Source organism: Mustela nivalis, assembly GCF_964662115.1.
Source record: "Mustela nivalis genome assembly, chromosome: 2".
In the NCBI taxonomy this organism is placed as follows: Eukaryota; Metazoa; Chordata; class Mammalia; order Carnivora; family Mustelidae; genus Mustela; species Mustela nivalis.
Window position 1 is genome coordinate 37,693,889 of NC_139021.1, and position 23,960 is coordinate 37,717,848.

Sequence of the window (23,960 nt, forward strand, 5' to 3'; positions counted from 1 at the left end):
GATGCGGGACTCGATCCCAGAACCCTGAGATCATGACCTGAGCCGAAGGCAGCGGCTTAACCCACTGAGCCACCCAGGCGCCCCATCCTAGTAGTCATTTTAATATCAAAGCTAAAGTAAAAGAGTCTAGTTAATTCATTTGAACAGTTATCGTAAAAAATAGATATTTGCAAATAAGAAAAGACACCAAGTGTTTCTAAAATATAATTCTATCCTAATATTCATTAACACAAGGCACTCAAGGGTAGACAAGATTGCTATCATCGTTACCATTCACCTATAATCTTTTACCAAAATCCCTTGGAAATTTTGGAAGAATTCTTAAAAAGTAACTTTTGATTTTAACATTAAAGAAATATTTAACATTAATGAAATATTATAGATGGTTTTTATTTATTTTTTCAAAGACTTCATTTGCTTATTTGGGATAGAGAGAGCACAAGCCAGGGGAAAGAGGGAGATGGAGAAGTAGGCTCCCTGCTGAGCAGGGAGCTAGAGGCGGGCCTTGATCCTGGGATGGAGCCAAAGGTTGAGATGCTCAACTGACTGAGCCACCCAGGCGCCCCATTATAAATGGCTTTTAAATTCTAATTGCTTAGCTCCTTTCTACCTCTAATGCCTAACATTAAACCACAGTAATCTAAAAACAAACAATAATAATAGTACCCAAGGAATAAACTTCACATAGGCAACTAAACTAGGTGTTTTGCTTGTTTTTAGAAAGTGCACACACAGGCTGTGCAGGAGTGGGGGGGGAGGGGCAGAGAGGGAGAGAGAGAATCTTTTTTTTTTTTTTAAAGATTTTATTTATTTATTTGACAGAGAGATCACAAGCAGGCAGAGAGGCAGGCAGAGAGAGAGGAGGAAGCAGGCTCCCTGCTGAGCAGAGAGCCCGATGCGGGGCTCGATCCCAGGACCCTGGGATCATGACCTGAGCCGAAGGCAGCGGCTTAACCCACTGAGCCACCCAGGCACCCGAGAGAGAGAATCTTAAGCAGACTCTAAGCTCAGCACAGAGCCCAGTGCAGGGCTGGATTTCACAATCCTGAGATCATGACCTGAGCCAAAATCAAGAGAAGGATGCTTAACCGACTGGACCCATCCCGGTGCCCCTCTAATCTAGGTTTGAATTCTTATTGTTTGTTGCTTCTGAAATACATTTAAAAGTCTATTTATTTAAAATACCTTTAATGTCAGTCGAAAGGGGAACACCAATTAAAATCCTTCACGTAAGTGTAAAATTCAAAATGGCACATGGAAAATGTGTAGCCTTTCAGTGTCGAAATACCTGATCTTACAATAGCACCAGAGATGTGTTCCTTTGATGAGGATTTTGTTAACACATTGAACACACCATGATAAATGAGAGCCGGCTGCAGTAGACACACTTCAAGTGAGACGTAACTAGAGGGACACACTTTCCAAGGTTCCTCCTAGCTTTAAATTCTGCCACAGGAAAGAAACACTAGGTATAGTTTGCCCTGACACTGTTGTTCTTTCTCATCCCATCGTAATTATAACCGTGTAACCTTATCATCAGGAGCTCCCTAATTTGTGCTAACCCCTTTCTCCAACCCCCTACAACTAAGGCTTATACCTTCTTTTTAGAGTCTCATTTTCTAAACAGAATAAACCTATTACCACAATGAAGAAAACACCCTCACCCTCCAGTAATTGTACACCCTACTTGTCACGGGCAATGGCTGCTGCAGTCTTGAATGTATTACTGTTCTAAGTGCCTAAGACAACTGTGTACGGCTTAGAAGTTTTATGGAACAACCTAATCAAGAACACGATAACCACACTCTTTGTATAAAATACGTACACATTAAAAGATAAGATCTATACCCACACACTTCAGTCCATTTTTTTTCTCTGTTACAACACAACTGTGTCCGTTCATCCTTCTACGATCACGCCAATCTATGTGGCTGCGGCAAGACCCACGGCTTCCCCTGTTTCTTCTTCTTTTGTTCCAGGCCCTTCACTTCCTTTCTCGTTCTCTGCCTCTGTTTCAACCTTTTCTCCTGTCTCACCTGGAAAAGTAACCAAAGGAGATAGTAAGAGATGCTCATTTGTCATTAACAATAAAGTTCCTGACAGCTGGTTTCCAATGGGGCAGCTTCTGTTCTCTAGGTCTAATTAGTAAGTTTCTCTGGTGGGGTCAAGAGAGGCAATTGCCTTGATTCTCTCAGATCCTCTGAATGGCCAATGTCACTTGACATCTCCTACCTTGGCATCCCCCTATATAAAATGAGACTGCAGAATTACCCAAGAAGTGAGAGCAGAACATAATATAAATAAAAAGTTCCATTTATATTTAAATGAAAAGGTGGTCTAGGCATGCCCATAAATCTATTTTGTTGGGCCATGATGGTGTTTAAAGAAAATAATCATTAATTGCAAACAGTTGAAAGTCTGAAAAATAAATAAATAAAAGTCTGGACATTGTAGATACAAATTTGTCTCCTTAAGAAGTCAGCATGGGCAACATTAGCCCCCATGCTCATGGACAGAGCCAAGAGGCAGCTGCTCTTTTAACATGTTGGTGCACCTGTTCACTACCATGCCCACGGCTCCCCAAGATACAACACATGGCCCTCACTTGACTCACTGTCGTTCTCCTAGGCCTGAACGACCCAAGTTTGCTAACCCTAGTCAGACAAATACATGTTTTTACTTGCTCCTCTCTTGTTATACCTGGAGTACTTTTATACACCTTCATTAAAGCGCTTACCTCAATAGACTGTGGTAATTTATTTAAATTCTACCTTCTTCCCACCAGACTGTGAGCCCCTGGAGAACAGCGCCTATCCCTCACCCCTGCATCCCCGCACTTGGCATATGACTGGGACTCCAAAACTGCTGCTGTGGTCGTAAATGAGTTAAGAAGCAGATGAATGAATGCTTTCCTCAGTTACCCAGCAGTATGCAGCTAAAACTCACTAAAATGTAGATCATGGCCTAGAAGACATTTTTTAAAAAATTATGACTGTAATAAAGGTCAAGTACATTTTAAAAACACATATGCCAAGAGATGATGCATTGTCCCTAGTCTTCTCATAGGGACAAGAAGCCAGCGGGAGAACAGCAGCAGACTGACAGTGATTTACTTTTTCCTAAGGATAAATTGGCAAAGATGAAAACTGCCCTGTTCTATCCATTCGTTGGCATTCTTTCATTAGGTGAGTTCCCCACTAACCACCTATTCATCTCTACTTCGGATCTTCATCCCATACATGGGCCCAGTGAGAAGTAAACTTGGAAAAATTCAGAACTTTTAATACTTTGCCTTCAACATCCAATTGCATTCAACAAGGACAACTCCAGGTTAAAAACTGTAGACAGACTATGCTTTAGAAAAAAATTTTAAAGATTTTATTTATTTATTTGAGCAAGAGAGAGAGTAAGAGAGAGAGCATGAGAGGGGAGAGGGTCAGAGGGAGAAGCAGACTCCCTCGGAGGTAGGAGCCCAATGCGGGACTGAGCTGAAGGCAGTGGCTTAACCAACTGAGCCACCCAGGAGCCCCGCTTTAGAAAATTTTTGCTGGATTGCTTCCCAGCCATTTGGCTAAGACCAAGTGTAGAAAATTTCTGCGGAGAGCCAAAAGCCTATTTTCCAGGTATGGAAGCCTTTTTGGTCTGGGTCAAATGAAGTCCAACCACCCAAAACAGCAATCCCCAGTGATGATCTCTCATGCAACACATCTAAACAACCATCATAAATTTACCTTCAATGTGTTGGTCCTCTTCATTAGTGTGCATTTTCTTGACCATTTCCATATTTGCTCCTATTTCTAGAATTCCCACTGGATGCTCCATGCTTCCAGCTATCATTCCTTCAAGTTGACTCTGCTCCATGTTTCTGGGACCTTCAGGAGTTTTATGGAGCAACTCACTGTTAACAGCTTTTCCCACAAATTGACTTCCTTCCAACACTTCCGGTGTTTCATTCTCTCTGGGATTGGTTTCTAGAGGTTGGGACTGTTCATCTTTTCCCAATGTTTCTTGAAGTTGCCGCTCTCCAGCTGTTCCCACAAACTGACTTCCTTCCGATATTTCTGGCGTTTCATTCTCTCTGGGAATGGTTTCTAGAGGTTGGGACTGCTCATCTTTCCCCAACGTTTCTTGAAGTTGCTGCTCTCCAGCTGTTTCCACAAACTGACTTCCTTCCAGTACTTCTGGAGATTCCTTCTCCTTGGGAACTGTTTCTGGGAGTTGGGTCTGTTCACCTTTGCCCATTGCTTCTTGAGGTTGTGGCTCTCTGGCTGCTTCCAGAGGAGGGATTTTATCAGATGTTCCTAGAAGTTTCATCTGTCCGGCAGTTTGTGGATTCTCAGTACCCTCCACTGCTCCTGGAGAGCCCCTCTCTCCTGTGGCCCTCAAAGGCTTGGTGTACTTGAGGTCTGTTCCTCCAGATTCGGTCTCAGCATTTCCTTGTAAAGGCTGAGCCTCTGCCACTGCTCCCATGTCTTTCTTCTTTCCTCCCATACCCAGAGTATCATCTTTGCCACCTGGCTGGGGTGGCCCCGACTCCTCGGGTCTGTCTAGAGGCTGAGCCTCTTCTATGGATGCTGGTAGATCCGCAGCACTGTTTGCCAGGGGCCGTTCATGGACAGGTTTAACTCCGTTAGCTGTAGACACTGCTGAAATCTTGAGCTTCTCGAAGGGGGCTGGACTTTCCTTTTCCACCTTGCCAAAAAGAGTGGATTCTTTTCCCAGTGTCCGTGGTTTTGGTTGGGCAAAGCAGGACTCACTTTCTTCTGTGATTGAAAAAAATACACATTTAAAGTTATTTTTTGATCATTCATTTGAAAGAGAAAAAGAAAAAATCAAATTGTTGATTCGTTTCTATCCTGAGAAAGAATATCACCATCAAGAAATAATGGACATCGGGGCACCTGGGTGGCTCAGTGGATTAAGCCTCTGCCTTTGGCTCAGGTCATGATCTCAGGGTCCTGGGATAAAGTCCTGCATCGGGCTCTCTGCTCGGCAGGGAGCCTGCTTTCTCCTCTCTCTCTCTGCCTGCCTCTGACTACTTGTGATCTCTCTCTGTTAAATAAATAAATAAAATCTTTAAAAAGAAAGAAAGAAATAATGGACATCATTGGGGAAGGTATGTGCTATAGTGAGTGCTGTGAGGTGTGTAAACCTGGCAATTCACAGACCTGTACCCCTGGGGCTAATAATATATTATATGTTAATTTAAAAATTAAAAAAAAATAGATGTAGGGGTGCCTAGGTGGTTCAGTCGGTTAAGCGTCTGACTTGGGTTCAGCTTGGGTCAGAGTCTCAGCGTTGTGGAATCAAGCCCTGCATCGGGCTCCAGGCTTAGCACAGAGTCTGCTTGAGATTCTCTGCCTCTCCCTCTGCCCCACCCCCCTCTTTCAAATCAATAAATTGATCAATAAAATCTTTTTTTTTAATTTGACAGAGAGAGAGATCACAAGTAGGCAGAGCAGCAGGCAGAGAGAGAAGGGGAAGCAGGCTCCCTGCTGAGCAGAGAGCCCGATGCAGGGCTCGATCCCAGGACCCCATGAGCTCATGACCTGAGCCGAAGGCAGAGGCTTAACCTACTGAGCCACCCAGGCATCCCAATCAATAAAATTTTTTAAAAAGAGTAGATTTAACATTCAAGAAAGTCCTGTGTACAACTAAACAAAGAAAGGCCAGACCATGACCCTAACACTCCCTAAGTCAAACTTCTTTACTGTCTTCAGCTCAAACACCGTATCTGAAGTGTTAAGGTCCTCCAAAACCATGGTGTTTTCATGTTTGCTCCTCAGACACCTTCTCATAGTTTCTGTCCCATTTTCTAAGTAAGCATATTTCATTTTGTTTTCTCCTGTCCTTTCTGCTTCTTGCTCTTTCTCCTCCTTAGCCCTGATAGAAGATTTCGAGTGTGGTTTTGGGCTGCTAGAGAGATCTTCCTTTTTCCTGAAGAAGAATGGCCCTCAGTGAAAGGAAAGGGTCCCATGACTGAAACGCTCCACTAGGTGAAGACCAAGACATCTGGGAAGGGAAAGTACAGGGACAGCTCAGCCTGGGTTTCATTTCATTTTGGAGGAGGAGCAGAAATCATGAAAGAGTTGAGAACCATGCATTTTAATTCTGGCCCTTCCTCCAGTTGTGTGACCTTGAAGACTTAGCTCCTAAGTATCTCATCCATAAAATGACAATGACTCTCTCTCACTACTTGTCTCCAAGCTGCATGAGGCATCACATTAAGCACTGAATGTTAACATGCCCTAAGCAGTTTAAGACAAGCAACTTGGAAACATAATTCTACTCTATGACCCAGGAATCCTCCTTCTGGAAATTTATCCTAAAAACAAAAATGTCAGAAAAAAATACATGTCAGGAAAAAGCTTTAAATATATCATCTCAGTATTCCTTATAAGAGCAAGAGGTGGCAAACAAAAGTCAAATAATTTGGGGGAAAGATACATATTCTGCTGGATGGAATATTCTTATTCCATGAAAAAAAATGATTATGAAGACCATATGCTAATGTAAGAACATAATTATGATAGAAGTTAAAATATCAGCACGCACAGTGGGGTTAATCAAATGAAATGGCGCATATAAAGTGTGTATTAGCACACGGTCTGCTGTGCCCCTAAGTGCTCAGTAAGTTAGCTATCAATTTTATCACAGTATGATTACAGCATTGTTAATCACTGGAAGGGAAAGAGGGGGTAAGAGAAAGACAATCACAAACAGAGGGTGAAAATAACTGGGAGGGAATAAACAATGGGCCTCTAAGTGATATACTTCTATTTTTTTCCCCTGAAAATTGTTTTTCTTTTCATTTTTTTTTTTTTATCTTTTTTCCCCAAGTTACTCCCCACCTCAGTTATATATGTGTACATACATCTCATTACCTAATGTAAGATGCACGGCTAATATTTGGATCTCCTGGGGCATCTGGGTGGCCGGCCCAGTCATTAAGTGTATGCCTTTGGCTCAGGTCATGATCCCAGGGTTGTGGGATCGAGCCCCACTTTGGGCTCCCTGCTCGGAGGGAAGCCTACTTCCTCTCCCACTCCCCCTGCTTGTGTTCCCTCTCTAGCTGTGTCTCTCTCTGTCAAATAAATGAATAAAATCTTTAAAAAAAGAAAAAAAAAACTCGGATCTCTTCTCACTTCCCTAGGGGCAAGTATCTTAATTCATTTAGCTGTTTTGGGGGGATGTTTTTCTTCTATATCTCTAAGCAAATTGTTACTTCATAATCTCTCAGTTTGGGCATTTCTGTTCAGTCCCACCATAGAAAATAAAGATTTGGGCTCCTTCTTCTCCCACTTCTGTCACCCCTACCCTCTCCCTTTACACATTCACATTTCCTTTCAATTCAGCCATTGTATATAAGCAATCATTGAAAATGAGAATTATTTGTTATTTGGGTAATATCCAGGTACATGTCCATAGAACAAGTATGTCTGCTAGGAGGAACTGAGCCAAACAGTAAGCTATTACTTTGCATAAATTAGTTTTCATTTCTCCCTGAGTTAATAATGTCATAGTTCTTCCCTTCCTTCGTTTGTGTATTATCATTAATTCAACTCATTGCCAATCGTTTCTCTTTTTATTCATTTTTAAAGATTTTATTTATTTATTTGAGAGAGAGTGAGTGAGAGAGAAAGTGCACAAGAGGGTTGGGTCAGAGGGAGAAATAGACTCCCCGCTGAGCAGGGAGCCCAACGTGGGGCTCAATCCCAGGACCCTGAGATCTTGACTTGAATTCAAGGCAGACACTTGAGTTCAAGGCAGACACGTAACTGACTGAGCTTCCCAGGTGCTCCTGTTTCTCCTTTTAATACATTTGTTCACATCCAATCATTTCCCATCTTGCCTCTGGGACTGGGCTTGAAGCCCCAGGTGGAAAGTAATGTAAACCGAGGCTTGGAGCAACAGAGTTTGGGAAGGACTGGGGGCGATTCTGGGCCCTGGCAGTGGGTGCCCCTGGGAGTCAGATGTCAGAACAGAGAGAAGGGCTATCCTTTGGCTCTCCCTCAGGTCTCAGCATGAATGAAGCTTTCAAATGAATAGCCCTTTAGACCACTTAACAAAAGGGATTTCTCAGGCTTATAAAGAAATTTCATTATGACGAGACGATTCATTAAGATCTCACAAGGGATGTTCTGGAGATGGCTGCCTTAGGGAATTAACAGGGAAATGTGTTAATATACTAATCACAGATGTCTGCCAAATTATATTTTCCGGTAAAATAGTTACTACAGTGATTAGTACTGTCAGTTATAGGAGACAGACGATTTCCATGCAGCTGGGCCTGCTGTGGGTGCATTCCAGAGGCATCAATCTTCTAGAGCAGAAAGCCGTGGGGGATGTCACAACACACCCCAAACGAAGTCACTCAGTTGTATATTTTGAAAGACATATTATGCCATCAGACCGAGCCAAGTTTTTCTCCAAAATCAAAAGCTTTGTGAAAAGTTCTCTATCCACAGAGAATGTCACAAGTGTCCAAGCGATCTATCAATTTGTGCCACATAACTAGAACATCTATGCACGTGATCACCGTATCAGTTTTCATTCTTAGGTATTTTCCTAATCTTACAGATAAGCTTGAAGTAGGCAAATGTCCTCAACACAGAACATTTTTATAATATAGTCTGAAAACAGCCAACCAAACTGGGAAATGTTACAGAAGAATGCCACTGTATTTTCCTACAGTAACCCAAAGGAGATAAACATCTTTAAAATGACCACCAATGGGGTGCCTGGGTGGCTCAGTGGGTTAAAGCCTCTGCCTTAAGCTCAGGTCTTGATCCCGGGGTCCTGGGATCAAGCCCCGTGTCGAGCTCTCTGCTCAGCGGGGAGCCTGCTTCCCTTCCTCGCTCTCTGCCTACTTGTGATCTCTGTCTGTCAAATAAATAAATAAAATTTTAAAAAAATAAATAATAAATAAAATGACCATGAAGTATTAACTATAGAGAATAAATGGATGATTACTGGAGGGGATGCGGCGGGTGGGGGGGGGGGGTTAAACAGGTAATGGGTACTGAGGAGGGCACCAGTAGGGATGAGCATTGAGTGCTGTTTGTAAGTATCACTGTTACTGTTTGTAAGAATCACTGAATTCCACAACTTAAACTAATATTGCAGTGTATATTAACTAGCTGGAATTTAAATAAAAACTTAGAGGAAAAAAGAAATAAAATGAACACCAAAAAAGAGAGAGAGAGAGACAATGTTCTAAGTATAGTGACACATTCATTTTATATTTATATCCATTAATTGCATTCTGCTTGAATTTTGAAATGAATGTATTTTGGAAGTCATGGTTCTTAATGAACAGCCCAAAAGTTCTTTCTCTTATGTGACAGAAGAGAGTAATCTGTTCTCAAGGAGAGGACAGAGATCATATGACCTTAAAAACAACACCCATAAGGTAGTGGGTCTGAGTCCTGATTCCTGTCCTCACTAGCCTGATTATGGCTCTTTGTGCCTCAGTTTCACCAGCTGTAAAGTGGGAACAGTATTAGCAGAGTTGCTGTGAGGATTCCGTGTGTCGCCTTGCAGATGGAAAGCACTAGCTCGTGACTGGCACTGCTGGGGGATAACACAGAGGGTGTCCTGCCAAGGGGCGAGGGAGAGCTGAACTCCAGCCTTTGTGCATCTGCAAAGGGGTGTCAGGAGTGGGGAGGGCATCTTTTTCCAATTTCACAAAGGTCCTTTATGGCCTCCTGGTGGCCTTGCCAATAAATTACAGCTAACTTAGCAACAGAAAGAATGAACTGCAACTTAAGGAGCTGGGATAAACATGCCCCTAAACACTGGAAAGTGAAGAAGGTACAACATCCTTTCTTCTAGCATGCAAACTTGGAAAGCAGTGAGATCTTTGGTCCACCCATAGGAGACGTTCTCGGCCTAATCTGTATTATTATGTAATAAATACTGTGGAGGGATGCATTGTTTCCACATCCAAAGTTGTTTAAAGATGTATGTGTTGGGGTGCCTGGGTGGCTCAGTGGGTTAAAGCCTCTGCCTTCAGCTCAGGTCATGATCCCAGGGTCCTGGGATCGAGCCCCGCATTGGGCTCTCTGCTTGGCAGGGAGCCTGCTTCCCTTCCTCTCTCTCTGCCTGCCTCTCTGCCTGCTTGTGATCTCTGTCTGTCAAATAAATAAATAAATAAATAAATAAAAAGATGTGTGTGTTTTCTGAACCCTACGTTTTATCAAATCATACACTGCTCTGGGCCTAATCCTTTGGTGCTCATTATTTCTCTTGGTTCTGTTGTAAGCTGATCCGTGAACAAATTTATTGTGACAGCTGAACTAACAGAACCCTTGTTGTAAGCACCGTTGTGATAGGCACACAAAGAAATGAAATACTAGGCAACATTACAGAAGGGATTAGAACGAGAGCTAACATACCTGAAATTCACATTATGATGGAAGCTTTTCAACTCAGTTCATTACCCTGATCAGACATGAAAAGTTTCTACCCAGCAAGGAGGAAAACTTGAGGTCAATATTTCCTATCCCATGGCTGTGACATATTAGACATCCCAAAGACCTCCAGGTTTTCTAAATAATTGGTGAGAAAGGGGCACCCTGGTATTTTCCCTTGCTGCCACCATTTCTAGTTTCTTTACTTTGGACCTTTGGGAATCAAGACGCAGCAGGCATCAGCCCCCAGGTCAAGAGTCTACTCATCTTCTCCTTTTCTTACTCTGCTTTGTCCTCAATTTCATCCCACCATTTATCCAACAAACATCTGTGGGCCCACCAGTGGTGCTGCTCTAGGTGTTTCTGCCCATTTCTCTCACCAAAGTATCTACAAACACTGTCCCTGTGGGCTCATCCCCAACAGTGCATTCTGTCATGGGTTAGATGTGAACAGGGCGCTCATTTTGAAGAGAGAGGAACTTGTGCAAAACCCCACGTAACTGAAGTATAAAACCATGACCAAAAAATCCTATAAGAGGGCAAATAAAGACTGGAGAAGCCATCCTTCTAACAGAACTCTCTAAGATGAGTTTTCACCATCCCAGAGTAAATTCGATCAAGTTTGAAGGTAAACCTGATGTTGAGGTTTAACTGTAGAGGAACAAGACCATGTCGTTGGGGAGACACTTCTGGAACACTCGAGGCAGAGATGCTGGGCCGGGGAGGGGAAAGGCTAATATTTAAGAGCTACAGGGCCAAGTAATGACAAATTGTCACCTCCTGCAGAAATCGTGTTCCAATTTCATTTCCTTTGGTTATTTTTCGACTCCTAGAAGAGACACTCTTATTTCAAAGAAGCTGTTGCACAAAACGTCACTTTTGAAATGAGCAACAGAATTCACCACTGAGAAAGACATTTTTTTCATCGACTGATGCTCACTACTGGCACCTGGGGATCCAGCATTTGGGCAGAAATCTAGTCTTAAAATCAAAGGCATTTCAATGAATGAGGCAGAGGAGAGAGAAAGTGAAGATCATGTCTCTGACAAGCCCACACTGTGACACTTGACCAACCTCAACAGACCTCGCCCACCCTGCTTCTCCAGGAGGTACTACAGCGGCTCCTGTTCATTGAGGCACTTTGCCTTCGGCTTTTTTTTTTTTTTTAAAGATTTTTTTTGATTTGGGACACCTGGGTGGCTCAGTGGGTTAAGCTGCTGCCTTCGGCTCAGGTCATGATCCCAGGGTCCTGGAATCGAGTCCCATCGGGCTCTCTGCTCCCGGGAAGCCTGCTTCCCCCTCTCTTTCTGCCTGCCTCTCTGCCTACTTGTGATCTCTGTCAAATAAACAAAATAAAATCTTTAAAAAAAAGATTTTATTTATTTGACAGACACAGATCAAAAGTAGGCAGAACTGCTGGGGTCATGTCCCTCACTCCCCATGGGCATTGCTGCCTATCCTTAGACAGAGGGTCCAGGCTCCATCCTCATGCTTGCCTGTCATATAGTCAGCACTGGGGATCAGGTGAGTACGCTGATTTAGTGATGTCAAGGGCCCGGGCTGGTCTAAGTAAGCTCCATACCAGAGAGGGAGATTTTTCTCAAGCTTCCTTCATGTCACAGAACTGGCTGGGTTTGCTAAGCCCCCTCCTCAGGGAGGTCCAGGAAAAGGAGCCTTCTCATTTCTCCTCTGAACTTAAGGTTAATGGCATGTTCTATTCCACCCTGCGCTCCAAGGGCAGCGAGCAAGTGGCCACACCGGTGTGAGCTGGCTGTTCCCCTAGCTCAGCCACGGTGCCTGTGCTTGACTCAGGGGGGGTGCAGGGTATGAATGCCTGTGGGCAGGAGCAGGTGCCCGTGCCTGAGAAGCCGAGTATTCCCATGAGCAGTTAGCAAATTGGGGGCTGGGATCAAATATTAAATTTTACAGTAGAGCAGTCGTATTCACAATGGACGGGCGGGTAGTCAGTGCCCCCCTGAGGTCCTAGGACTAGAAGAGCAGTGGCAGACGGAGTAGGACCCCAGGACTTTCAGGTGACCACTGCTGTGATTCTCTCAGGTTGCAGACCCACGCTCTGTTCAGATGATTTTGCCTCCACAGTGAGGGAACAGTACAGATCGCACTGTGGGAAGTGAGGGATTTTATTTTCCAGAATGAAAAGCTACTTGTCTTCCCCTTACAGTCCTAAGCACCTGGGAGGCCAACATGGGGCTCTGGAACAGACATTTGAAAATTGAATTGAATGAGCTTCTTCATAAAGCAGGGCATAAGAAAAAGCTTTGATATAGGAAGAGGCAGTTTTTTTTTTTTTAAAGATTTTATTTATTTATTTGACAGAGAGATCACAAATAGGCAGAGAGGCAGGCAGAGAGAGAGGAGGAAGCAGGCTCCCCGCTGAGCAGAGAGCCTGATGCGGGACTCGATCCCAGAACCCTGGGACCATGACCTGAGCTGAAGGCAGAGGCTTTAACCCACTGAGCCACCCAGGCGCCCCGGAAGAGGCAGTTTTGACCAAGAATCACGGCAATGATTAAGCTAGAAGATTTCAGTAAGACGAGAGTATAAAATAAATTCCTACACTTACCCTTTCCCAAGCTTCAGAGTCTTCAAACAGAGGATTAGAGAAGCTTAGGGAGGCAGTAATAAGTCACACTGAGAATGTGTACCCTTGAGATGATGTGATGATGTGGTGTGAAGGGCACTTTACTTCTGTCATCTTTCTCCCAGAGCCCACAACCCCAGGAGCATTGTAAAAAAAAAAAAACAAAAAACAAAACAAAAAAAAACCAGCAGACAAAACCCAACTGAGGGATAGTCTAGAAAATACCTGACCAGTACTCAAAACTGTCAAGGTCATCTAAAACACGACTGAGAAACTGTCATAGTCAAGAGTGGTCTAAGGAAACACAATGACTAAATGCATTCTGGAGTCCTGGATGGAACTCTGGAACAGAAACAGGACATTCGAGAAAAACTGAAGAAATCTGAATAAAGCATGGACTTTGGATAATAATAATTATGTATGGAGGGCACCTGGGTGGCTCAGTCAGTTAAGTATCTGACTTCGGCTCACGTCATGATCTCAGGGTCCTGGGATTGAGCCCCTCATCGGGCTCCCTGCTCAAGGGGAGACTGCTTCTCCCTCTGCAGCTCCTCCCCATCTTGCTCTCTCTCTCTAAAATAAATAAATAAAATCTTTTAAAAAATAATGTATCTGTATTGGTTCATTAATTGTGATACGCATGCGCTACTCACATAAGATGTTAATAATAAGGGAAAGTGGGTATGGGGTCTGTGGGAGCTCTCTGTATATTTTCATAATCTTTCTATAAATCTAAAGATAAAAGTTGTGGTTTTTTTTTAAAGAATAGCAGCAAAAATACAAGAGCATGTAACCTAGCAATATAAGATCTGATAACTGTAGAAAAAACTTTGGTCATTCACATACCACCTTTTTTTTTTAAAAAGATTTTATTTATTTATTTGACAGACAGAGATCACAAGTAGGCAGAGAGGCAGGCAGAGAGAGAGGAGGAAGCAGGTTCCCTGGTGAGCAGAGAGCCCAACGTGGGGCTCGATCCCAGGACCCTGGGATCATGACCTGAGCCGAAGGCAGAGGCTTTAACCCACTGAACCACCCAGGCGCCCCCATATACCACTTTTATGATTTTTAATTTTTGTACCACATGTGTTATTACTTAATATATATATATTAAGTAATATAAAAATATTACTTAATATTTTTAACAGTCCCTTTTCTTTTGCAAATTTACTAAAAAGAAAAAAAGTCAGAAAGCATTCCTTTTACTAAAAAGAAAAAATAGACTAGAGGAGCATTAGCTGGGGGAGACTGAGAAGATAAGGACAGATCAAACAGGGCAGTCTGCATAGTGTGTCATGTTTTCATCCTGCAGGGACCCTTTATAAAAACGTTTTAAAAACAAGCCTCTGAATAAAGCAGAAACGTCCTTTTCACTGAATGTAAGGACAAATATATTTTAGGCTTGAGGAAGTATTGTCCCCAAATGGTAAGAGGAACAGGCAATTAGCTCATAGACAAAAACAAAACAAAAAACACAATAACTTGGTTTGATGGTGCATCCAAAGAAGTAGATCCCGAAGACCTTCCTTTTAATGGAGAAGAGGCAGGTCAATCACTGAGAGAGAGGTTCACTCTGGGAAGCTGGAGGCGGGGGTGGGGGGGTTGGGGGGGGTAGTTGATGGGAAAGAGGCATCTGGAATAGCTGCAAAGAAGCCAGGAAAGGCTAGAGCTCAGGTCATAGGGAAGGCTTGTTGAAACATAGAGAAGTTTCAATCTTTGGCTCATGAGGTCAAGTTCATTTTATCCTAACTGATGTTAATTGGTGCTATTTTGATGCCCACTTTGAACTACACTGTCAGGGCTACAGAGTGTGCTGTTTGTAAATGAAATGTGACTTTTGGTGACCCTAAAGTAGATAGAGAGGGCAGGAATGCCATTTTGCTGTCTATGGATGCTTTTTGATCTTCTATCTTGACTTTCCTATTTAAGGCACATTTGGACACTTCACTTTCGTAACCAGCCTTATATGATGTGCTCATCTCAAAGCAAGTGTTCAGAACCATACATACTCGAATGTTGAGGAGTGTTCAGCATGAATAAAGAACATGTTATCGAGTCTTGAGGTCTTTGTCTTATTGGAGAAGCCAGCCTAGAGGAGCAGCCAAAGGGACTGCTGAGTATGTAGTCTGAGAAAAGAGGGTCATCTTCCCTAAGATGTAGGACTCAAGCCCACCCAGTGACTGCAGCCCAGCCCAGTTATCCTGGGGACCCACAGCCCCTTGGGCCCTTCCATGGGGAAGAAAGTGATGTCAGCTGAACTTGCCCCTCTGACACAGGCTGACCTTTCTGTTCCTTGCCTATTTCCAACGACCATTCCTTGTTTCTGAGCATACAATCATCACCTGGCCTATTTTGTCCACCTTCATAAAGCAATTCCCATAGATATTTAGCTATTAAAAACAATGTGGGGCACCTGGGTGGCTCAGTCGGCCCGGCCCTTGATTTCAGCTCTGGTCATGATCTGCCGGTCCTGGGATGGAGCCCTGTGTGGGGCTCCTCGCTCAGCAGGGAGTCTGCTTGAGGATTTCTCTCCCTCTGCCCCTCCCCCTGGCTCATGCTTTCACTTTCTCTCTCTCTCTCAAATACATAATAAATCTTTTTTTAAAATGTGGGTTGGGGGCACCTGGGTGGCTCAATGGGTTAAAGCCTCTGCCTTCGGCTCGGGTCATGATCCCAGGGTCCTGGGATTGAGCCCCAAGTCAGGCTCTCTGCATAGCGGGGAGCCTGCCTCTCTGCCTACTTGTGATCTCTGTCTGTCAAATGAATAAATAAAATCTTAAAAAAAAATTAAAAAATAAATGTGGGTGGGTTTTTTCCTTCAGTCCTCACCCTTAAAGGGCAAATCTCTGATATCCTTGAATATGCACAAAAGAATGAACTCTAGAGCTAGACAGCAACTCCCAGGGAGGGGATCAAGCAACATCAACAACAGCAACATCTCTGGGAAAGTAAAGAGGTTTCTGAGGTTATTTTGATGCTTTCCAGACATTAACACTCACTTGGAGAGCTATAGTCTGGTATTTTGCTTTAAAAAAAAGTTACCTGGAACTGCATACCCTTAAACACACCAGGTGCTGAAGCCTGGCCAAGTTTGGTGCTCTTTATCAGTTTTGGTGAGCCCTGCAGGAACCCCCCACAAGTGGTAGGTTTTTATTTTACACCCGATGTTGTAAAACATTAACACAGAAGTGAAACTGTGCACATTAGCTGGGACGTGGGGCAACCTTACAGGTGCATGATTTAAAAGAACACAGTGAAGCTTTGTTTGGCTGTGTTGACTCTTGCCTGCCTGATGAGGAGACCCTCTCCACAACTCATTCTCATCCCAAGCCCACTGCAGCCAACGTTGCCTTCCGAATTTCTGTTATTCCCTGGGTTCCGATTCCTACTCTCCCTCAGCTTTTCTATGTGGTACTTTCATGCCCTTGAATCCCCATCTCTGTCAATCCAGCCATCCACCCATGCACCCACTGGACAGACAGGTTTTGTGTTCTGCCTACAGGTCGGGCCATACAACAAGTTATGGCAGAAGAGGGGCTGGACCCCAGATGGAACTGGACTGTGAGAAGAGCAGGGGCTCCCGAGTCACACGAACTGGGCTGCAGCCCCATCCCTTGCTAGCTCTGAGATCTCGGGCAAGTGATCTCTCCTCGCTAAACTGCAGTTTCTTAGCTGTTTTTGCTGATACTGATGTTTGCTTTAGAAGATTCTTGTGGGTATCAGAGTCTTAAATACCGGGAACCAAGTGGGAACTCCTACCTGTCTCCTGCCTTCCCCTCCAAGCCCATGTTTTGATGTGGCTGCACTAACCTCGAAAATCCTTCAATTTTATTAAAAAAAAAAAAAACTTACTGTATTGTTGATGAGAGAGTAAACTGGTACAAGTCTTAAGGAAGGCATTTACGCAGTTATCCATGAAAATCATAACGGCACATACCCTTTGACTTAGTAATGCCACTTTGGGAAATGGTTCCACAGCTACTCTTGCACGCATTCAAAATGATGTATATATAAAGGAATTCACTGCAGCCTTGTTTGCAACAGGAAAAGATTGGAAACAAACCAAATATCCATCAGTAGGGGACTGGCCAAACAAATCACACAATAGATTGTTAAGCAAGGGTAAAAAAGGAGAAAGACATTCTCTATATATCAATATAGAAAGATCTCCACTTTGTTTGGTGAAAAAAACACAAGGTGAAAAATAGTGGGGATGATACATTTTATAGGGACACCTGGATGGCTCAATTGGTTAAGTGTCTGCCTTTGGCTCAGGTCATGAATGATCCCAAGGTCCTGAGATCAAGTCCCACATCTGGCTCCTTGCTCAGTGGGAAACCTGCTTCTCCCTCTGCCTGCTACTCGCCCTGCTTGCACTCTCTCTCATTTGCTCTGTCTCTGACAAATAAATAAATAAAATCTTTTAAAATTACATTGTATATTGTAGATGGGAGTGGGAAATGATATTTGCAATGTATAAACAAATTTTGGAAGAGTATCCAAAAAACCTCCACTCAATAAAAGTATTTACCCATGGGCATCATTGGAACTAAGCAGATGGTGGGAATAGGGCAGGAGGTATACTTTTCAAAGCATGCATTTTTCAAATGTTTTCAAATTTTTGAGCCACGTATGTGGTTCTTATATTCCATTTTAATTAGCTGTATGTAATAACCACCCAACCACAAAGACCTGCCAAGCTCTCTGTGCCAGGCTCTAGAAGGGACATAAAGACATACTAGACTTGGTCTAGACTTCCAGCATTTTTTTTTTTCTTAAAGATTTTATTTATTTACTTGACAGAGACAGAGATCACAAATAGGCAGAGAGGCAGACAGAGAGAGGGGGAAGCAGGCTCCCTGCTGAGCAGAGAGCCTGATGTGGGGCTTGATCCCAGGACCCTGAGATCATGACCTGAGCTGAAGGCAGAGGCTTTAGCCCACTGAGCCACCAGACTTTTTTAAAGCCACCCAAATAAAAAAGATTTTATCTATTTATTTGACAGAGAGATATACAGTGAGAGAGGGAACATAAGCAGGGGGAGTAGGAGAGGAAGAAGAAGACTCCCCACCAAGCAGGGAGTCCGATGCAGGGCTCGATCCCAGGACCCTGGGATTATGACCTGAGCCAAAGGCAGACGCCCAACAACTGAGCCACTCAGGCGCCCTGACTTCCAGCATTATAAAGGAATAAATCCCATTTTTATATATAATATCTGCAGCCAAGCCGATTAAAATGAGTTATAATGTTGATGATATTTAGACTTCAATTACAAAGAAAAAACGTTTGTCTACTTAGGACTGAAATATCACTGTGTGAAAATATTGGCTGAAGGTATCTCCGCAGTACAAAGAACAATTCACATAACAGTGTGAAATTCAAGCCTCGTTCAATTGCCTTGGTAACACGGACTCCAAGCAGCTAGTGGAGAGTTGAGGGTAGAATAAACAAATGATTATAGCTAGCAGTGGAAATGTATCTATTAACCTAGCAGTGAAATTGTCAATAATGACCATCTATTTACTTCGTCCGTGCTGGTGCTGAAGCTGGAAGATTTCAGGAAGAAGTCTGCCAGAAATAGTTGGCATTTATATTAGGGAAGAGCAGGCAAGGATCACACATGGACATAGGAGGCTGGCAGCACAGGGGGATGCTTCAGGTACGAAAACCTAAAGACTCGTGAGTCCGTTAAAGTCCGTAAAATCAACAAAACCTTTGTGTTCAATTCCACCGGACCCTCGGGGTGCTGAAAAGAACAGAAATTTTGAACAGAATATGGCCCCCAAATTTAGACTTGATTCCACAAATACAAGAAAGTCCACTCAATCTGTATAATCGTCCTTTTGGAAAGAAAAGCCTCTTTCCTTCTAGATTTTAGGGCATTCAGTAAAAACCTATGTGTGACTAGCATATACCAGGCCCTGTTCAACACTTTGAAAGCACTGGATAGTTATCTGACTACCCACCTGTGTCCTGGTCCCCCACGTCTCTTTCCGTAGTCAGTCACCTTCAGAGGTGAGGGAAAGAAGCTCGGTGGGATTCCATGTCTGATGGGTCCGAGCAAACACAGCCATGTGATCAGTGGAAGGGCTTTTTCTCTTTAGCCTAACAGCTACCTAACCAAACAGCTGCTATCTGACTTACATTTAAGCCCAGAAAATAAGTGCCTTCATATTTTGATGGTACAGGAAAAATCCTGTAGAGTCATAATTGATCTCAGAGGTAATCTAGCCCAAACCACTATTTAATGATTATTTTGCTTGTAAGCTAATATTATGTCATGTATGACAGTTCTTAAGCTACTTAAGAGAAAATTCAGAATTTGTCAGTGCAAATCCAGTCTACAGGCTAGTTCTCATATTTTAACATCAACCCATGTGGGTTTAAGGTTGATATTGTGAATTTAAAGAATGTCTGGTAGGATATGAGGATTATCTGTATCACTGTGGGAGGGACCAGAAGTTTCTCTACATCTATGTACTCTGCTCAAAATAGCTCTAGGGTTAAATAAATGTCTTCCAAATATTCCTAGTTTATATTTGGAAGTAAATACGAAGTTCATATTTTACTGACTCATTTGGGATAAAGAAATACTTATTAAAATATGTTCATTATATATTAATATAGAACAAATGTATTTATTACATATATCACAACTCTATCATATTTATTACTATAGATCTTATCTAGGGATTTTGATAAAACTATAATTATATTATTAAACTTATTAAATTATAATATTATATTATACTTAATTAGATTTCTTTTGTTGTTTGGAAAGTGGATGACATACAAGTCTAATGGGGATCCAGAGTGATCTGAGGCAAAAACAGATTTAAATCTAGTTATCAAAAAATGATTTAAGGAGAAACAGGTCAAGCTCTGGAAGCAGAGGACTTGAATTCAAAGCCCAGCTCTGACTCTGAAGAGTAAATAATTGTCCAAGGTCACAGGGCTCCTTATCTTTGAAATGGAGATAACCATACTTACAGTATTGTCATAAAGATTAAGTGAAGTAATTAATTCAACAACTATGTGCCAAGTATTGTTAGGCACCAGGGGTACACTTAATAAAGGTACTTGCAGGACATTTAATAAACTTGGATTTTTATTTTAATCTAAAACTCATACACACAGACTTAGGATTGGATTTAGGATTTAAAGAAGTTTTAAGCTGCACAAATAGGAATGAATTATTTATTGAGCCTCCAAGATCATGGAGTTGAAATGCTGATGAACATACAATAGTATCCAATTACAAGAGAGTATTGTGTGATTGGGGATCAGAAGCAAAATATACCTGTTGACTGATTCAATATGTGCATTGAGCAATTTATGCAGCAGATTAATTTTCTATACACTTAACCTGGTTGTTGGGCATTTTAACATTTCTTTCAGAACATCATCCAGGAAAACTTAGAACAATAAGGAAAGCATGAATAAAAAATGAAAGGGTGTGACTTATATTGATGGTTATTAATACTGGTGATAAAATGTTTTTTTTTTTAAACAAAGTTATTCATTATGTTTTGAAAGGATTAAAAACTCATTCCCCTTATTATGAGTATGCCCTTCCCTAAGAGTAACATTCCCCAGAGTCATGTTTTTATCAGTTAAAAAAAATCTATAATGGGGGGGTGGTGTCTGGGTGGTTCAGGTGGCTGAGCTCCCTCTTGAATTCAGCTCAGGTCATGATCTCAGGGTCCTGGAATCAAACCCAGCCTCCACACTCAGCATGGAGTCCTCTTTCCCTGCTCCTTCACATGTGTGCATGCACTTTCTCTCTTCAATAAATAAAAAAACTTTAAGAAGTAAAAAATAAAATCTACAATGATGATACAGTACTCAGCTTTAAGAAAAAAAGATTTATTTATATATTTTAAAAACATTTATTTATTTATTTATTTGAGAGAGATTGAGAAAGCATGATCAAACAGGAAGAGGGGCAGAGGGAGAGGGAGAGAGAATCCTGAAGCAGACTCTGCACTGGGCGCAGAGGCCCACTCCAGGGATCCCAGGACCCTGAGATCATGACCTGAGTGGAAATCAAGAGTCTGTGGCTTAACCAACTGCGCCACTCAGGCACCCCCATTTATTTATGGGGGGGGGCATGAGACAGCGTGCACATGCAAGGGGAAGGAGCAGAGGGTGAGCCTCTTCAAGCCCACTCCTGCTGAGTGTGGAGCCTGAGGCATGGCTCAGGATGGGACTCCATCTCACACCCCATGAGACCACGACCTGAGTCAAAACCAAGAGCCAGAGGCTTAACCCACTGAGCCATCCAAGTGCCCCTAGTGTTCTGCTTCTTAAATCAGTATGCTACTCCTGGGATATCTGGGGCCACAGAAGGAGATAAGAGAAACCAAAATATGGTCTACCTTCTTGAAGCATCAATTTTCCTCAGTTTTTCATATTGAAAACAACAAGGATTTGTCATGGAACAGAATGCAAAATCTACCCGGTTTCATAAAATAAAATGAAACATCAAAGAAATTGTTCCTTGTTCTAGCCTCTTTAAAAATTTTTAAAATTTATTATTATTATTATTATTATTTTGCACTGACCTCTTGAGAGCATGTTTGAGGTATGAGGCTTTCGTTTCTTTAAAAGAAAGGTTAGCATGGACGTTGAGGAGGGTATGTGCTTTGGTGAGTGCTGTGAAGTGAGTAAACCTGGCGATTCACAGACCTGTACCCCTGGGGATAAAAATATATGTTTATAAAAAATTAAAAATTAAAAAAAAAGAAAGGTTAGTGAGTATTGTACATTAGGAATGGATTTTTCCATCACTTCACATCGTTGTCAATGACAAAGGGTTTGGAATCACTTTTATATATATGGTTTTAATGACTTTTCCTATTTCCAAACTTTTTATTGCTTTTAGAAATAAATTTATCATACACCATGAAAATGACTGCAACACAACAAACATACTTCTTTCTGACTAGGACACGGCGTCTGAACTTTGAAACAGCATTCAGGAGAATACTGTGCTCTCTACTTACAGAATCAGCGGGGAAGACGTTTCTGTTATTGGAATAACACAAGGTGCTAAAAGAAGACCTCTGAAAAGGAATTAACTGGAATATAAAATTTCCCCTAGCGTTAGCCTTGAGTATGACTCCAAAATAACTTGAAGGAATTTGCTTACCCTTCGAAACTTTGTCTAAAAATGTTAGCCATTCAAAATCTTAGAAGTGCACATAAAACCCAGTCACTCTCTAGTTAATTAATCTGCTCTTACTCTTTTCATAGCACTTCTCACTGTCAGAAACTTAATCATTTAACTTGTTTATTGCCTGTCTCTTTGACCCCTAACACCCCCCCCCTCCCAAGAGGGTCTCATATCTCCAGCATCTAGCCAGACACCTGGCTATGACATAATAGACGTCCAAAATACACTTGTTGAATTTAGGTGATGACCACTTTTTACCCCATGGATATTCGTCAGGAAATACTGAAGCCAAGGATAGGGGAAGGTGTATCTGACCTCTTTAATAGAGCAAGAACCTACTTGATGGAGTGAACGTCCGTCCACCTGTACCATCTTTGATGCTGAAAGGCTGACGAGAGGGCAAGGTCTCAAAAGAAAAATGGGTACCACGTCTCTCCTCACGACCAGACGAATAGTTACCAGTTCCCAGTGAGTTTGCAGCTTTATATAATCTGAAAGTTCGTACTTTGGGGAGATAAAAGAGCACCTCTTTTAAGGGTCGGAAAACACTCATCTGTTTAAGGGAAGCCACCGCCAACCGCGGTAGGGATTGAACGCCAACTCCCCGGGCCCAGCCCTTGGCCTCCCGGGTCCGGCAGCGTGCGCGGCGGGGCGCACGGGGACCTCCACACCGCGGGTCCAGCGGCTTTCCCGAGGGAGTCGCGAGGCGCTCAGGGCCCACTCCGGTCGTCAGCTAGCAGCCCGCCCCCTGCCGGACGGGGCGGACACGAGTCGTACCTTTCGGACCCCCGGGGAGCAAGCCAACTCGAATCCCGAGGACCGGGCGGCGTTGGGGCCGGGTCCCCTGCTCACCTCTGCGGAGCCCGCTGCTGTCGCCGGCCGTGTTGAGGGCGCTGCTGGAGCAGCCCATCGCGGGCAGAAGGGCGGCCCTGTGGACCAGCGCAGCCACCTGTCCCGACCCCGTGCGGGCGTCGGCCCGGAGCTCGGATCCCGTGCAGAACGCACCGGCGGCGCAGCGTTCCTGCAACTCAGCCCGCCCGGCACCGGCGGTTGCGCAGCGCAAGCGCACGGCGGCGCGTCGCGGTGGCGGTGCGCACCTGGAGAGGGGAGGGTGAGCGGCAGAGGTGGAGGGGGTGGAGGAGGTGGTCCGGGAGGCGGGAGCGAAGAAGCTGGAGAGGACAAGGACCGGGAGCCAAGTGGGCAGAAGGTGGGGAGTGCAGTCGAGGAGGAGAGGGAAAAGGCTTCAGAAGCAGGGATAGGGATGGTGTCCCTAACGGCGAGGGCGAAGGGCTGGGAGGACTCATCTGAATCATCACTAAATAGCTGGAGAGGGGAGGAGGCGATTGTGGTCAGTGGATATTGATTGGTAGACTAGCTTCGGATGGCAGTCTTATTCTTACATAACGTCAGTACTGTTACCACGAGGAAGTTTGCTGTTGATATACTATTTAATCCACCTGGTAGTCAAGTTCAGTCAATTGCCCAATCTGGGACCACACATCACATTTAATTGTTGTGCCTCTCTTTAGTTTGCTTAATCTGAAGTAGTTCCTCCAGTCTTTGTCTTTCATGACCTTGACCTCTTTTAAGAGAATGGGCCATTTATTTTGTAGAATATTTCTCGGTTTGGCTTTGTGCGGTGTTTCCTTAGGATTGTTTTCAGGCAGTGCAGTTTTGGCTGGAATGCGCGATGTGTCGTCTGTGAATTCCCACCGAGAGCAAATGATGTCAGTTTCCTCCATTATTGGTGATGCTAACTTTGACAGGTTAG

The 23,960-nt window shown here is 43.3% G+C and overlaps 1 protein-coding gene across 1 annotated transcript; it reads right to left on the minus strand.

Moving 5' to 3' along the window:
• Positions 1-1,155: 1,155 nt before the first annotated feature.
• On the minus strand, positions 1,156-23,432 carry ERICH5 (glutamate rich 5). Its single transcript, XM_082722804.1, has 3 exons — positions 23,042-23,432; positions 3,732-4,763; positions 1,156-2,036 (listed from the first exon to the last, which is right to left on the minus strand). The coding sequence occupies exons 1-3, from the start codon at positions 23,097-23,099 to the stop codon at positions 1,924-1,926; spliced, it is 1,203 nt and encodes a 400-aa protein (XP_082578930.1). The 5' UTR covers positions 23,100-23,432; the 3' UTR covers positions 1,156-1,923.
• Positions 23,433-23,960: the final 528 nt, after the last annotated feature.